The 16,527-nt window shown below is 42.5% G+C and overlaps 1 protein-coding gene across 2 annotated transcripts in view; it reads left to right on the top strand.

Moving 5' to 3' along the window:
* Positions 1 to 15,403, top strand: part of POLQ (DNA polymerase theta) — a 135,633-nt gene extending 120,230 nt beyond the window's left edge. For both annotated transcript variants that reach the window (XM_073309856.2, XM_073309867.2), the window contains 3 exons: positions 1,802 to 1,955; positions 4,155 to 4,264; positions 14,765 to 15,403. In XM_073309856.2, coding sequence (XP_073165957.2) covers positions 1,802 to 1,955; positions 4,155 to 4,264; positions 14,765 to 14,878 — 378 coding nt within the window. In that variant the 3' untranslated portion in view covers positions 14,879 to 15,403. The remainder of the gene's footprint in view (positions 1 to 1,801; positions 1,956 to 4,154; positions 4,265 to 14,764) is intronic.
* The last annotated feature ends 1,124 nt before the right edge of the window (positions 15,404 to 16,527 follow it).

The following is a 16,527-nucleotide window of genomic DNA, read 5'->3' as shown; positions in this document are numbered from 1 at the left end:
GAAATTCCAGCTGTACTGGACCACAGTTATATCCTCACTCTGAAGTGGTCATCAGTGTGAAGGATGGTTAGTTGGGTATTGACTTGCTGCTTCTCTGTAACATGACAAAAACAAATGGGCATTTAGATAGGTATGCTAACGTTCCTTGGGGGTTCAGCTGGGAACATTTGGCCTGATGGCTGAACTCCAGGAGAGACCCTTCTCCAAGATTATTATTATTATTTATAATAGTAGTTTATATAATAATATAATTATTTATAATAGTGCCTATACAGTGCTTGGTGCTTTCCAAATATGGAGAAATGCGCCGTCTCTGCCCCCAAAGAACATGTCATCTAAAAAGATTTATCAATCCAATATTTTTGAACACTTAAAAAATGTCTTTTTTCATCCCACCATCAATGTGGCTTTACCAAGTTCATTCAGGGCATGCACGTTACTCCAACATTCCATTAGTTCAGTGTTTTCTTAATTATCTTTTTAGAGCTTTTTGCTCATACTCTGAAGTAAGTCTGCTGCAGCTTGGTGTGCAGGAATTGTCATGGTTATAACTTCATGACCCTCACCTAGGAGTTGCAGTGAGTAATTTATTGATGTAAATGGGCACAATTTAAAAAAGTAGAGCAATGTTTAACTCTTTGGAATAAACAAGTCCCACCCAACAGTCTTCATGAATTGCATACTGTCTGGATTTCATCAAAAAGATATTTCAAATTCTATACTTTTGCTGGTTAAAAAAGGGACCTTTTAAAGGAAAACTGCAGTGACTAAACAGCTGAATGTTTACAAAATATGAGACTATGTATAGAAAATGTTTTGCAAGGTGAATCTTAGAAATATCTGTCACTGTTTTGCTATTTCCCTAATAGTGAGTTGACTCGGTGGGGAAGCAGCCATTTTCCTGACATAGCATTATACTTCTCAGTAGAAGGCTCAGTTATAATATAGCATTAGGACTCAGTGGAAATCCAGATACCAAATAAGTGCATGGAGAAACAGCCGACTTTCAAAATTGATACAAGAAGTTGGGTGGGTTTGTTTGTTTATTTATCAAAAAGGCTAGTTGGGTGAATTTAAAAGTTGTTAAATCTTATAGGTGCTACTTGATTAGACTGTGAAGAGATGCAACTTCTGTTTAATTTTTACTTTTTAAAAATTATATTTAAGACCCTTATAAGATTGATATTTTATTTTAATTTCAGCTTCCTTTAAATTTTCCTCCATGAATTTCAATTAGGAGGGGAAAAAGGAAGAACCTGTGAAGAGAATTTTCTTATTTGAGGAGAGCATTAGTAGAGAGAGCTCTCTTTTATGTGAAAAACCTGCCCCTAAACTGTAGTAATGTAGCTTGTTTTGGTTTTTGAACAGGTTGTAATGTTCTGGCAGGCAAGATTTGCCACAATAGATCAGACCTCTGATCAATAAAGTCAAGCATCTTGCTTCTGGTGGTATCCTGTACTTGATACTTTTCAAGAAGGCACAAGCACCCGTAATGCATCCAGCTAGTTGTGTGATTGTCCTCTGCTGGACGAAATCAGATCTCCATAAGTGTGATGGTCTCCCCCTGATGGCTGATAAAGGTTATCAGCCTTAGTGCTAATAATTTCAAGTATATGAAAATTCTTCTCTAGTGGCTAGAGGCCTGTGGTTTGTGTAAGAAATTCTGACTTCTCTTCCCCATGCCAGTTTCATGAAGTTGTGTGTATATTTGTGGTGTCTATTTGTATGTCACCATAGATTTGTTACAAAGTGTGTAACATATAGGGTTTATACCATGGGGTGATATCTTTGTACTCCCCAGGCAGAGCGCCAAGCTGTGAACACAGCAGTTCAGGGTTCTGCTGCTGACATCGTCAAAATAGCCACTGTGAACATTCAGAGGCGGCTTGAAGCATTCTCCTCAGCAGTGAAGTCCCATGGACATCTGGAGAGCTTATTCCAGAGCAACAGGGCAGGTACGCTTTCATTCTCCTTTATATTTGATGTCAAAAACCCAAAGGTGATAAAAGTAGCTTAAAATAAAAGCCCGCTATAGCTGGGCGATTTGGGCAAGTGGTGGGGAATAAATGTTTATTTTCTCATACTGGACTGGTCTGTCTTGTTGCGTTGGGTGGGTGGGCAAGTCCTAAGTAAGAATGTCTGCTCAGCTTGTGAATGAGAACAGAATACTTGGATCTGAAAACCCTAATTACCTGAATGGTTCAGGGGGCATATCAGAAATTTGGATAATTGGACTAGGAAAACAGGAGTTGAGTTGTGCTAAATTGCATGATGTTACTATTGATTTGTTTAAAAAGAGCGGGAGGGGGGAAGTGCAGATGCACCGTCTTCAAAGGCAGTGAGAAAACACCAATTGTAACAACAGGTTGGTCAAAGAATATAGTTTCCATTAGATTTAAGTCTGGAGTTTGTTTTTATTTAAGATATAAAGATATGGTACAAAGCTTTTGTCAGCATCAATTTTAGGTGTGTCAAGGTTCCTCCCCCACTCTGAACTCTAGGGTACAGATGTGGGGACCTGCATGAGAAACTCCTAAGCTTATCTTTACCAGCTTAGGTCAAAACTTCCCCAAGGTACAAAATATTCCACCCTTTGTCCTTGGATTGGCCGCTACCACCACCAAACTAATACTGGTTACTGGGGAAGAGCTGTTTGGACACGTCTTTCCCCCAAAAATACTTCCCAAAACTTTGCACCCCACTTCCTGGACAAGGTTTGGTAAAAAGCCTCACCAATTTGCCTAGGTGACTACAGACCCAGACCCTTGGATCTTAAGAACAATGAACAATCCTCCCAACACTTGCACCCCCCCTTTCCTGGGAAATGTTGGATAAAAAGCCTCACCAATTTGCATAGGTGACCACAGACCCAAACCCTTGGATCTGAGAACAATGAAAAAGCATTCAGTTTTCTTACAAGAAGACTTTTAATAAAAGTAGAAGTAAATAGAAATAAAGAAATCCCCCCTGTAAAATCAGGATGGTAGATACCTTAGAGGGTAATTAGATTCAAAACATAGAGAACCCCGCTAGGCAAAACCTTAAGTTACAAAAAAGATACACAGACAGAAATAGTTACTCTATTCAATTCAGCACAGTTCTTTTCTCAGCCATTTAAAGAAATCATAATCTAACACGTACCTAGCTAGATTACTTACTAATAACTAGTTATCTAATAACTAGATAACTTACTAAAGTTCTAAGACTCCATTCCTGGTCTATCCCCGGCAAAGACAATATAGACAGACCCACAGACCCTTTTTTTCTCCCCCTCCTCCCAGCTTTTGAAAGTATCTTGTCTGCTCATTGGTCATTTTGGTCAGGTGCCAGCGAGGTTACCTTTAGCTTCTTAACCCTTTACAGGTGAGAGGAGCTTTCCCCTGGCCAGGAGGGATTTCAAAGGGGTTTACCCTTCCCTTTATATTTATGACAAGGTGTTAGACTGTACTGAGGGTTGAATGAAGCCATTGATAGCCAGTATTTTGTCTGAACTGGAATCTCTCCATTTGCACTCCCACCTGCCAACTTCTGGGTCCACTTTTTTAGCTCTTAACATGGAGCATGCAGAAGGGATTCTGTTTTTGGCAGGTGTGGCCTGCTAAGATCCCATGTACACATCTGTTGTTTCATGCTTTGGACAAGGGCTGCTTATGTTTTTCAGTAGCAGTAGCTGCAACTCCAGATCAATGGAGTTGGCTGGGTAAAGCCTCACTGGCTCTTTAGAATTAGCCATTAAAACGGTTTTGGAAGCAGAGCTGAATTCTAATTCACTGCCTGAGAGAACATTATACACAGAGTTCTCATTAAACCCGATGTGATTGTGTTTAAAATTTGCTTGTAGAACAGATGGTCTGGGAGAAGTGGTTGTCTTTGTTTTTTTTCCTAATTTACATCTTTACAATTTAAGGCTAGAATGTTTGTATTTGAAAAGCTTTGCATTAACATTCTTTATTTCCAGACAGTTGTATGAATATTGATATAATAGCATAATAATTATATTTAATATATGTATCCTTGTGTGCATGGATTTTTTTCATCTTGGAGCTCTGCCATACAATTCTTGTTTGTAGCATTATGAATGTATATAGGTCTTTTGGGCTAAAACAGAGATGATTATGAGTAATGCTGGTTAACTATATCTTTTCCCTGTGTAGGAAGGTTAGAGAGGAGAAGAAACAGAGGGATATTACAAAGTGGAGGTTTCTTCATCCTCCAGCTCCATGATGAGCTCCTCTATGAGGTTGCAGAAGATAGTGTAATTCAGGTAGGAGTGTATTTGCTTTTCCAGCCCATGTACTTTTCTATAACAAACCTGTTAAAGTTTCCTTTCTAGAGGTCTGCCTTCTGTTTCTTGAGTCGTCTGCAGACTCATGCCTATAAGTTTATTAAAATAATGTTTCTCATAAGGCCAGATGGGTGTAGAAGGAGTAACAGTATTGGGTCCAAGCTCTTTGAGTAAGACAGGAAGTCCCCTACCTAAAGTTTTTATCTGCTAGCCCAAAGCAGTGCCAGCCCGGCTTAGCATGCTGGTAACCTCTAGTACCTGCAACTTCCTTACTGACTCAAGATGGTGAAGTAGCTCCTCTGTGCAGCTGCACAGAATGTGTGTACTCCGCTGGCAACTCAGTGTTGGTGTGCAGTTTTTTCTCCTACTTTGGGGAGTCTTTGAGTTTGTTTTCTGCCTGATGGGGCGAACTTGGCTCCATGCATTGGGTCACTAAATGTATTATTATTTATTATTGTAGTTTAAAATCTGTTTGTGTGGGAAGGAGGATGCTGTGCTTTTGGTGCTTGTTGTCTCTTTCCCTTCCTCAGTTTTTTGTCTTCCCGGATGTCACCGAAGGAGTAGCTTCGAAAAGTGTCCCAGGTGCAATCACAAAATATTTGTCACAGGCAAACTTACTCACTGTTTTTATTGCCTGGAAAAGGAACATGGCTGGCTGTGCTGTTCCACCGGTGCCAGAAGTCTCATGCTGAGAATGTGTGTCTAGAGGCACTCTTTGCTTCATTTATGATCAAAAAGTGAAGTTAGCCCAGAAGACTTCCAATAACAAATATTATGATATGCTGGAATGAAATAACCCCGTCTGGCACTTAACACATCAGTGCAGATCTAGAGGGAAGAGTCCCCAAGCTGTGTTTCCACACCTTCAATGTGTCTGACTGACTCTCTCAGGACAGAGGGAGAGTGCTGTGCAGGTGGTTGGCATCGATTTCAAGAATGTGATGCTCCAGACACTCAATGAGGCATGAGACAAGAAGATCATATTTGACATCTTTGCTGATACTCCTCTATCTTTAACTCCTCGATGGGATACTTCAAAACCTCTAGTGACTCAGCTCTTACGGTTTTGTCTCCCGTCGAGTATGATGAAAGGCTATGTACCTTGCATACCGTTTGGCAAGCAGGCTAAGCCAATTGGTATTAGGCTCTCAGGTGTGGTTTCTGGATCAAGGAGAAGCAGATGAGATCTTTCTAAAGTGGGGCATGCCCGAGAGAGAGATCTGTTCTCCTCTTCTCTCCAGTGAGCACCAAATGCTCTTCTGCACAAAATGTCAAGTGAACGCTGTGTTGGAAGATGACATCTCCATTCACTACTGGTTGGAAGAAGTTTACATGCATCTTTCCTATCCTATTACTTCTTGTTCTGATTAAGTTGAGGAGATATAAATAAAGATTCATAGAATCCTAGAATATCAGGGTTGGAAGGGACCTCAGGAGGTCATCTAGTCCAACCCCCTGCTCAAAGCAGAAACATTCCATTATCTTAATGGTCCACCACTGGCAAATAAGGTTCTCAACACCACTTAGGACTACCAGTGGCTATTCCCAGAGTGTCTCACTACATCACATCACACTGAACAGGGACACCTCTTGACATCCTGCTCTGAGATCCCTTTCCATATAAGCTGTGACTCCAAATCAAGAATATGGTGTTTTTAAGCAAGTGCAGCCTTTTTAGCTGCCTGGAAGGAGTTTGACAGAATGGGATACCAGTTCAGATTGCAAGGTGTCCTGCTGTGAAAAAGTCTGATGTGGATCCCTTCCTGCACCCCACATGAAAGCTGTTTGGTTTTGTTCTTCACTTGTATGAGCCATCGTCCCTTAGAATTCACCTCTTCTATTTGACTTTCCACAAATGCATTGAAGGTAGACCAGCTTCTGGGACCTCTTCTTCAACTTTGTTAATTCTGTGGGTTCACGTTCCTAAAAGGAGGCCATTTTTCTGGTGGTAGACATCAACTCCCCGACTGAGACAGTTTCAGATGGTAGTTGACTGGTCCAACCATTTTTTAAAACTAAGTTTTTAAAGATAGGCTGGTATTTTTAAAAAAAAAAAATTCCCAAATTCCTTCCATAGGTGTCAGAATTCCACCTTCTTTATCCTGTCAGTAGTTTTCTCCACATTTACATGTCCATTCCAGAGCAGCTTTTCTCCTTAAGACTGATATGAAAAGGTTCCAATGTTTCAATCTGAAGTGGACTAAAGTTCCTTTAGACTATCCAGTCTTCTGTGCTTTGACACTGGATCAATATGTCATGCTGTCTCCAAAAGAATTATGGCCAAATGTGTTTTCTGATGCATCCTTTATTGTTATTTAACAGGCCTGCAACTTCATGGTCACCTTAAGATAGAAGTAATATCAGCTTCTGTAGCCTGCCTCAGAACTGTTTCCATCCTATAGATTTTCTGTGCAGACGCTTGGAATCCTCTACGTATTTGCACACGGTATCATTGCCTGCAATCAGTCTTGCATTTCTACTCCAGATTTAGCTAACTAATGTTACAGAATCTGTTTCCAGCTGAGTGATCACCTTTTCCCTCTTCCCTTTATATTCATTTTGAAGGCATGTTTCTATGTTTTGGATTGTTTTTTGGGGTGAGTGAGATGGTTGACTGCCCACAGGCCCTGGGACGACTTGTTGAACTAGAACATATCTTTTAGAAAAACATGGAACATTATAGTCTCCAAATTGGATCAGAGAAAAGTTTCTCTTCTCTACTGGTGCCTCATGTAGAGGTTTTAGCATTATGTAAAACATATTGTTTTTTGGCTGCCACAGCAGTTCTGGTCTGTGGAAAATTAGCCCGGTTACATGCATAATGCTAGCTCTAATTTATTTCCAGCTGCTAAAGTTCATTCAAAAACAACTAAAAATATCCGTCTAACCTGTCTATGTATTTATATGTCCCTAGTCACCATAGTATCTGAGCACCTTCCAAGTATTTCAGATAAGAAGCAATGATAATCTCTTGCTTTCTCTATTCCCCTTCCCAGTCTGTAGGGCAAACATGCGATTCATTTATCGGGTTGTCGTTTGTGCATGTGAGAGGGAGAAGGACGAACACCTTCATCATTCTGCTGGAACATAGCAGTCATTGGAGGTCATGGTCAGAGGGAGAGGCAATTTCTCAGGTATCTAGGGCCAAAACTGGGGAGGGCTTTGAATATCAGGACAGAGACCATGAATTGGACTCTGTAGTCAGTGTGGAGCCCGTGCAGTGTGTCACAGTTACCAGACTTACTGCACCTGTGACCACCCTCCTTGTCTCTTCAGATGCACCCTTTCTGACCTCTAGTCATCACCTGACTTGGTGTGGAATCAAGCCATTCTCCCACTCACTAACCAGGTCCTGGGCTGCAGTCACTTGTGATTACCTCAGCAGACCTGACTTGGGTTCAGTACTTGCAGTTAATTTCTCTCCTGGAGTTCTGACAGTGATACCCAATGACCAAACAGCATTCTTAAAGCAAATTATTATTTATTTAGAACAAAAGCATTTCGGAAAAACAGATCTTACAACAGTAATCCTGTATCTACGTGTACCTGTTTCTCCCTAAGGCTTACTATTCCCTGGATGTGAGGAAGGCCCAATTTCTTCAGGCTCTATTCACAGAGTCAGTCTCTCTCTCTGTCAGCCTGTCCCCTTGGACAGCCCTTGATAATTGACCCCCACCCTTCCTCTCTTGTTTAGTGTCCTTTGATCTCTGAGCTCCCTGCCTGGGAAAACAAGTCTTATATCTTTGTTGGAGACAGGATACAGGCTCCTCAAGGCTAACAGTTCCCGCATTTTCTTGTAATTGTCCCCCAAGTGTTTTGTGTGGAGGTTCCTTATCTGGATCCGTTTTGTTGCTTTCCTGCTCATTTTTCCTATAGTCCCCTGTTAGGCTAGGTCAATGCATTCCTGCAGGAAAGTCTTATAACCCAATGTACAGTAAATTCCCATTACTGAGCAGGTCATATACAGTGTTTCATCTCAGTATTCTTACGTTATTATATGGCAGCTCCACAGCCATCACACTGAGGTCAAAACACTAGGGTGGTTTGTTCATGGTGAGTTGTGTTGCTAAACTGAAAGGCTGCAACAATTTATACCAGAAAGGTTTTTCAGGGTATATGGCTTATTCCTAAATATAAATATAAATTACAATTACCAGACCAGGAAGTTAGGAACGTGTGCTTCACTGTGGCCAAGTCTGTGTCTGATAAGAGGGTGTGCAAAGTCACAGATCGATGTGGATGGTTTTTGTTGACATAGCTCTTTGGGCATCCACTAACAATGAGGAGTCCAAAAGGACCATGAAACTGTGGGGGCCAGTTTAATCCTCAGAGGGCAGATGCCATTGACAGTTGGGGATGTTAAAGAGGAGACAAGTTCTTCAAGCTACTTCCCTTTTCCTAATGGAATCACCTCAAGCTTTAGCCAGCTAGTCTTTATCCAGGGGAGGATTTTGGCTAGTCATTGGGAAAGTTAGGGAGTGGTGCTGTTTGATTGACATAAAGGCAACTGAGAGCTTGGTGGTGTCTGTGCTCCTAGTGCATTGCCCATGTTGCTTCACCAGCTATCCCAACAACTTCATTCAGGGTGTGTTTTCCATGCAGAGTTAATTCAGGTGATCGGCACCCAGGTACTAGCGGCCGTACAGCAAAGCCATACTTGACTGTATCCACACTGGTGCTCCCCTCGTTCATGTGAGGAGCTAGGATTTCTGCAGCTACATCCCATGGTGGTTCTTTGAGCAGTGTTCCTATCGGGCCTCTACTTCATGTGTGTGCTCGCCTCTTGAGTCCTTGATCAGAGATTTTCCCTTAGTATTATCCATTTGGCCTGCGTACGCTCCCTGTGTCTCCTTGTGCTGGACATTGAGGCTCGGTAGGGGTGCACGGGTGAACTGCCCTCAGCTCTTGCTTAACTGCCTTGGCCTGAGACAGAGGCCTAGCGTGTACACCTTGAGCATGCCTGAGCTATCCTGTTTCTGCTTTCCTATAGTTGTTTTTTTAGGGTGGGTTAGTTGTGAGTGATAATTACAGTGAGTTAAGTAGAGATTATTAGTGAGAGAATTGTTTTGTTCCTCTCGGTCTCCCTCCTCAGGGAGCCTTATTTTCCTGTCAGGGATTGCTTGGCTTACCAGATTTTAAATGCTGCCTTTACTGCGGAGAGGCTCCATCTGTTAATAATGGCCATACGGGTTCAGATACGCAAAGGACCTGTTTGTAATGGACAAATCAGAGTATCCACTCTTCATGGATACTGAGCATCTATTGGTACCAAGATTCCAATTTCCAAATCTCCACTGTTCTTTGGTACCCATTGGGCGATATTGAGGAGGGTGAAGGAGACTTCCAGTTGGTCTCTTCCATTTTTGTTCAGCGTTCTCCGACATGTCCTTTCAGAAATCTATTTTTTAACAGTCACAGGGAAGATCATGCTCATCATCAAGGTGGTGGAACCAACCCTGAATCCCACCCCTACTCCTATATGGGCCCCCCCAGTGGCCATCCTGGGTCCCCTGGACTGCTTGTCAGCAGCAATTTGCCAGATCACTAGCACTGTCTCATAGGGAGGCTAGAGTATTACAATCCTCTCCTCCCCAGCCAGCTCTCACACAAGAGGAGACGTAGGAGGAGCAGGAGATCAGGGCCGATAAAGATCAGCCCTCAAAAACTTATTTCATCCTTGTTTCCAAATGAGTTGATTATGCCTCTGCCACTTTCCAGGGCCCACAATTTTCAGCAATTTCAAGACCTCATGAAAAGAGTAGCTGACGCTCTTCAGATTCCACTTGAAGAGCTCAAGAACTCATAGCACAAACTGCTGGATGTTCTGCAGTCAGCAACATGCTCCAGAGTTGTTACCCAATAATGAGGTGCTCCTAGATCCATATAAGACAGGGTAGCAGATGCCTGCTACTGTTCTGCCGACAGGTAAGCAGGCAGATAAGAAGTATTATGTTTCCCCTACAGAGTCACATTTTTTTGTTCCCCAACCCTCCACCTAACTCCCTGGTGGTGGATGTGGTAAATGAGTGGGGTAAGCAACACTTTTCCAAGTCTATCCCATGTGACAAAGACCAAAAGAAACTAGCTCTCTTTGGATGGAAGTTCCACTAGTCAGCAATCCTACAGTTCAGGATCACAAACTGTCGGGTGGTCAAGGCCAAATATAATTTTTCTAATTGTAATAGGTTTACTGCCTTTATTGAACATCTGTCGCAGGAACATATGGAGCAATTCCAATTCATCATTTCAGAGGGCAAATTATTGTCCAGAACTGCTCTTCAAGCACTGCTGCCAGGTCCACCTCCACAGTGGCAGTTATGTGCAGGGGGTCACGGCTCCAGCTCTTGGGGTGTTCAAGAGAATTCCAGAACACTGCTGAGGACCTCCACTTTGATGGTCTTATCTGTGGTCTTTGAGAAAATCTTAAGTCCTTGAACGTACTGAAGGACTCTAGGGCTATTGAACAATCCCTGGATGTATATATACATCTACAAATAAAGAAGGCTTAGTAGGTCATAGACTGCCCAGAGATCGCATCCTGCTCCATTTCTGGATTCTATAGATCTACTGAACCCCCCAGGAAAAGACATACATTTCAGAGAAAGAGGGCTGCTCACCCAGTCATCTTCAAAGCAATAGTTTTGACAGGTCAATCAAGGGTTCAAATCCTTCCATGTTTCTGGTTTTACAGCTGCATCCATTTGCCCACCCCATTCCCTTTTGAGACCACCTTTCTCATTTCCAGGACGCTTGGAGGCAGATCGCTACAGACGAATGGGTCACTGAGGTCATAATGTTGGACTGTATCATCCATTTTACGTCCTCCCCTCCCTTCCACCCTCTTTCCCATCCCTTTTCAGGGATCCCTCAGTTTTTACTGAGACAAGAAGTTGAACTCTCTCCCTCAGTTAGGAGCAATAGAGCCAGTCCCTTCTCATCACAAGGGAAAAGGGTTTTACTCAAAGTATATCCTTGTGCCAAAGAAGGATGGAGGGTGGAGACTGCACTTGGATCTAAGGCTTCTAAATAAGTTCATAAAGTCTCAAAAGTCCAGCATGATGACTCTGGCAGTTATCATTCCTTCACTGGAGAAAGGGGATTAGTTTTCTGTCCTCGACCTACAAGATGCCTGTTTCCATAAAACAATACTTCCATCGCTCTGGAAATATGTGCGCTTCACTATAGGTCAGAATCATTTCCAATACCAAGTGCTTCCTTCAGCTTTTCATCAGCCCCCAGTGGCTGCTTATCCCTGACAAACAATCCTAGTCTTCCCATACCTCGACAACTGGCCACTCAAAGGCCGTTCCTACAAAGCGGTGCTATCTTCCACCCAGACAGCCCTTGCTCTTTTCCAGGAGTTGGGTCTTCAGCTGAATGTAAAAAAATCCATGTTAACCCCTGTACAAAAGAGTTTATAGAGGCATCTTTAGACTTGTTGACATCCAAGGCCTACTTTCCCTGGGATTCGTAACTTTGTCAAGTCTGTTACAGGCAATTCAGAGGAGCCCTCAGACCACAATAAGGAACGGTCTTCACCTCCTGGGGCACATGATAGCTTGCACCTTTGTGATCGATTACTCAAAGATGGACCTCCGCTGCTTCCAGTGTTGATTCAAAACGACCTATTTTCCAGTCAGACACACCTTGGAGAGATAGGTGATGGTTCATCTACAAGTGAGGAACTGCCTAGACTGGTAGAAAGATCAACTCAACGTCTTTGCAGGTATTCCTTTCTGTCACCCAGCTTCTTCGGTAACTTTAACAACAGACACATCGCTGTTGGGAGGGGAAGCCCACCTCAATGCCCTCTTGACTCAAGGCAGATGGACAACTAGGAAACCAATCTCCAAATGAATCTGTTGGAACTCAGGGCAGTTCGCCTGCACACCCCTATATAGCTTCGCTATCTGGCCTGAGGAGACACAGGGAGCATGCGCAGGCCGAACAGACACTGCTAACGGAAAAGCTCCAGTCAAGGACTCCTTAAGTGGAACACCCAGAAGGGGACACACCTCAAAGAACCGCAGTTACTGTACAAGGTGAATAACCTCATCATCTTAGCACTTCCATAAGCTAAGATTCCTTCCCAATGAATTGTGGGAGAACTTGTCTATTCTTATGGGCACACAGAGAGAATTGTGGGAAGGCTCTGGAGGACTATCAGCACTCGAGTAGTTTAACCTGTATCTACTCTCCAAAGTGGACAGATTACCAGCCCAAGTGCAAGCCTCGCTCAAATGTTAACCTGTTGCCCAGGACAGGCCATCTAGCCCTGGTTGAAAGCACCACCATGGTCAGGCGAAAGGTTTTTGTGTGTAGATGGGAGCTGGGGTGGGGCAACATCCAAATAAGATCCTGAGTTAACACTGTAGTGAAGACGAGCTCACTTTGAATAATATGGGGAGAAGACTGAGCCTTGCAGGACTCCACAGCTCAGGTCTTTGGAAGTGGAAAGTAGTTGTCCATATCAACTCTGTGGGTTCTGTCTGAGAGGAAGGGCCTAAGACATTTCAGGGTGTTTGCCCTTCACTCCTGCAGCCTCTTGAAGGCAGAAAAGAAAGATTTGGTGACCAAAAGAGTCAAATGCTGAGAGGCCCATCTGGTGAGTATGGACAAGAAGAGAGAATTCTCACCAGAGCCACCAGTGGTGTCCTGCCCTGAAGCCTGACTGAGAAGGATCCAGGGCCAGGGTATGGATCCCTACAGGTGACACTGAATGCTGTGTTTAACTAGCTTCTCAGTTAGCTTGCTTAGAAAAGGGAGATTGAAAGTGCAGAGTGAAAAGTTTGTCCCTCGCTGGATTATTGCGTGCTTCAATTTGTGTGGCAGGTTCCCTGTATCAAAGGAGGTGCTGACTATCTGCTAGATGGGAGTTCCAAATATTCTCTACTCTCCCTCACCATTCAGAAAAGGCAGGGTTCAGAGTATGCTGATAGCATAAATGTCATCTGGGCATCTATGGCTAATAATTACATGTATAAATGAATATTTTCCTAATGATGCTATTCCATGAAAGCAATCACTGTATGTTGAATGATGGCGAATGGGAGGGAAGGTGTCCATGAGATGATGATCTGCTGGGCTAGAGACACATCCTTGGAAGATTTGGTTCTCCAGGAATGAGAATCTGTTGTCACACTCACCCCTAAACTGAAGCAGATTTCTTACTTGTAATGTCAGTGTTGATGTGTAAGCAGGTTACAAGTAAGCAGGGCTGGGGGTGCTCCACTTCCCCTCCAGAGGCACTAGGAGTTGTCAAGGTTTTAGAATTTGCTGATTAGATCAAATCTGGTGGTTCTTCCTAGGGTCAATGCAGGATTGCTCCTCACAGGACACTCTTCTGTTTCATCAAACCCTTTAAAAGTTCCAAGGGAATGGCTTTCACTACTTCCCTGGAGGGACAGTCCTAACAGTCCAGTATGTCTCTCGGGGCACTTTCCCTGATATTGAGTATTTTTCCTATTTTATTTCTTAATATCATGCCAGTGCTCCTAGTTACATCCCTATGTATTGCACTAAACAATTCCTTTCCCTCACTAAGATTACCATCATACAGATCTTCAAACATCTACAGTGCAAACTTCTATGTTCAGCACACATCTTACCCCTTGCTTTGTCAAGCTAGATATATTAAAGCAGCTTGCTATAACATGGGGTTTATTTCTTCACTAAGTATTTTCTGTACCCTCAATGTCATGATTCACGTTTCTGATATCAATAGCATACACTGAATGGAGAATAGAAATTTTTGTGGGACACAGGTTCATTTGAGCCTGAAAAGTCTGAAAATTTTAAAAGCTTACATTGGGGAGATCAGTCAGGCAAGTGGGGAGATAATACTGAAGTTCTGGGTTAATTTAGGAAGAATTGTGGCTGGCTTAGATTTTTAGAAGAAAAAGTTGACATTCGTACAGTATAGTACGTGTTGTAATTCCTCTTTCAGTATGTTACATATCTGTGTGATTGTTTTTATTGTGATCATGGATATTATGACATTCCATTGGGATAATTTTGGTAAAATTGTTTTCCCAGTTGCTTGTAACTGTCTCTTGTAGAGTACCTCTTGTACTGACACAATGAGCTCTTTATTCCTGGGGATCCTTGCTTTGTGTTTCTCCGTTTATGTAGCTCCTCAAATGATTTTCTTTAACCTCTCTCATTTGCATGTTTTGGGAAGAGTGTTTGGTAGAATCTGTTTCTGGCTGAAGCAGGAAGATAGGTCTCCAGTGTATGCAGCTCCTTAAGAAAATGTATTAATACTTTCCTGAGTCTCTCCTTTCATGTATCTTAATCATACTTGAAACATTTAGTCAGACTCCTGTCAATGGAGAACCTATCCAAACACAAAAACACAGTGGAAAGCTCCAAGCCCCTGACCTGCCAAACTAATGATGATGAAAAGGAGCATCTGAAGTGTGTGGCTCTAGGTCCCTCAACAGTGCATTGAAACTTCTAACCTTGTTTGTTTCCTTTCAGGTAGCTCAGATTGTCAAATACGAGATGGAAAATGCCACAAAACTCTCAGTGAAGCTGAATGTTAAAGTGAAAATTGGGCCTAGCTGGGGAGACCTGCAGGAGCTGGAGTTGTGAGCATGAAACAAGACCCTCTCAGATGATGAGGCTTCATGCTCCATGGACTCTACAAGGCAGGTGCCAACTTACGCACAGGTGGAGACATTATTAACTGCACACTTATTATCCAGCATACTTATTATAAATCCAGCAAGTTGATAGCTAATTGGTGCCTTTCTTTTTACTAAGCATGTTACAGACTGGCTTCTTAAATGTGTTTTGGAAGTGTTGTATGAATTCCCCCAGGCAGACTTCTCTGTGAGGTCAGATGGCAAGCAAGGAATGTTTACAGTTATTAATTTCTAAATGCTAATATTTAAATGAATTCCTGTTAAAATATGTAAATTAAGGCTATAGATTTTAAAAAACCCAAACCTAATGAATTTACTGCATCTAAAATTAAATGGACTTTTTAATACAATAAAACATAAGTCACTCAGGAAGTGTTCCTGCAGAGCTGTGTATAGGAGAAGAAATAGGATGTCACTGTATTTGTATTTAATGACAAATTTTGTGCATGTTCAACGCTTTGAGCCCTTCTGTTGTCCTCATGTGATGGCAACATTTTTGGAGATGGTATTAAAGTGTGGAAATGATTTTACAAACAGGCTGTGTTTTATGAGTAGAATATTGCCTCATGGTGTGCGTAAGCCAGAGCAGAGAATTCTCTTCGCTAGAAGGAACACTGTTAGGCTGCTAGGGCCTTAATATTTTAAGGAAGTCATAGGTTTGTTGTATCCCTGTTGCCCCCATGCCGTTCATCTTAGAATTGACCCTCGGAGGGTGATGTTGTTTTTGAATAAAAAGAAAACATCCTTGAAAAGTCCTAATATGCAATGCTCAATTTAAAAAAAAAAAAAAAAAGCAAAAAAATAAAAACCTTACCTGGGGAAAATCTGGAGCCGGGTGACCAGAAGAAGCAAGTTTCCCAGTACGTGCATTTTGGGGTCTGTCATGTTGATGAGTCATTTAAACAGTAGCTGACTTCTTGCTGTAAATGACTCAGCCTTAGATACCAATCTTTCCCCTACTTTAGTATAATTACTACTGATCAACCTGGACTGGAGATTGTCTAGATTTCACCTTTCACGTCTGTGGTAACATCTTCATTTCACTTAGGATGTTTAGATGGGGTGGGATCTGAGTTATTATAGAGAATTCTTTCCTAGGTGTCTGGCTGGTGAGTCTTGCCCACATGCTCAGAGTTTAGCAGATTGCCATATTTGGGTTAGGGAAGGAATTTTCCCCCAGGGCAGATTGGCAGAGGCCCTAGGGGTTTTTCGCCTTCCTCTGCAGCGTGGGGCCCGGGTCACTTGCTGGAGGATTCTCTGCACCTTGAAGTCTTTAAACCACGATTTGAAGACTTCAATAGCTCAGACATAAGTTAGGGGTTTATTACAGAAGTTGGTGGGTGAGATTCCATGGCCTGCATTGTGCAGGAGGTCAGACTAGATCATAATGGTCCCTTCTGACCTAATGTCTATGATTCTATGATAAACAGGTAGAATATTTTTTCTAGGAACATAGGAATTGTGATACTGGAGCAGTCCTGAGGTCCATCTTGGACAGTCTCCTGTCTCTGGTAGATACCAGAACCAGCTGCTTCAGAGGAAGGGGTTAGAACCCCACATTAGGTCCTAATCCCTAAATGTTAGACATTTGGTTTA

Source organism: Lepidochelys kempii, chromosome 1 (genome assembly GCF_965140285.1).
Source record: "Lepidochelys kempii isolate rLepKem1 chromosome 1, rLepKem1.hap1, whole genome shotgun sequence".
In the NCBI taxonomy this organism is placed as follows: domain Eukaryota; kingdom Metazoa; phylum Chordata; order Testudines; family Cheloniidae; genus Lepidochelys; species Lepidochelys kempii.
This window is presented reverse-complemented; position numbering and strand designations above follow the sequence as displayed.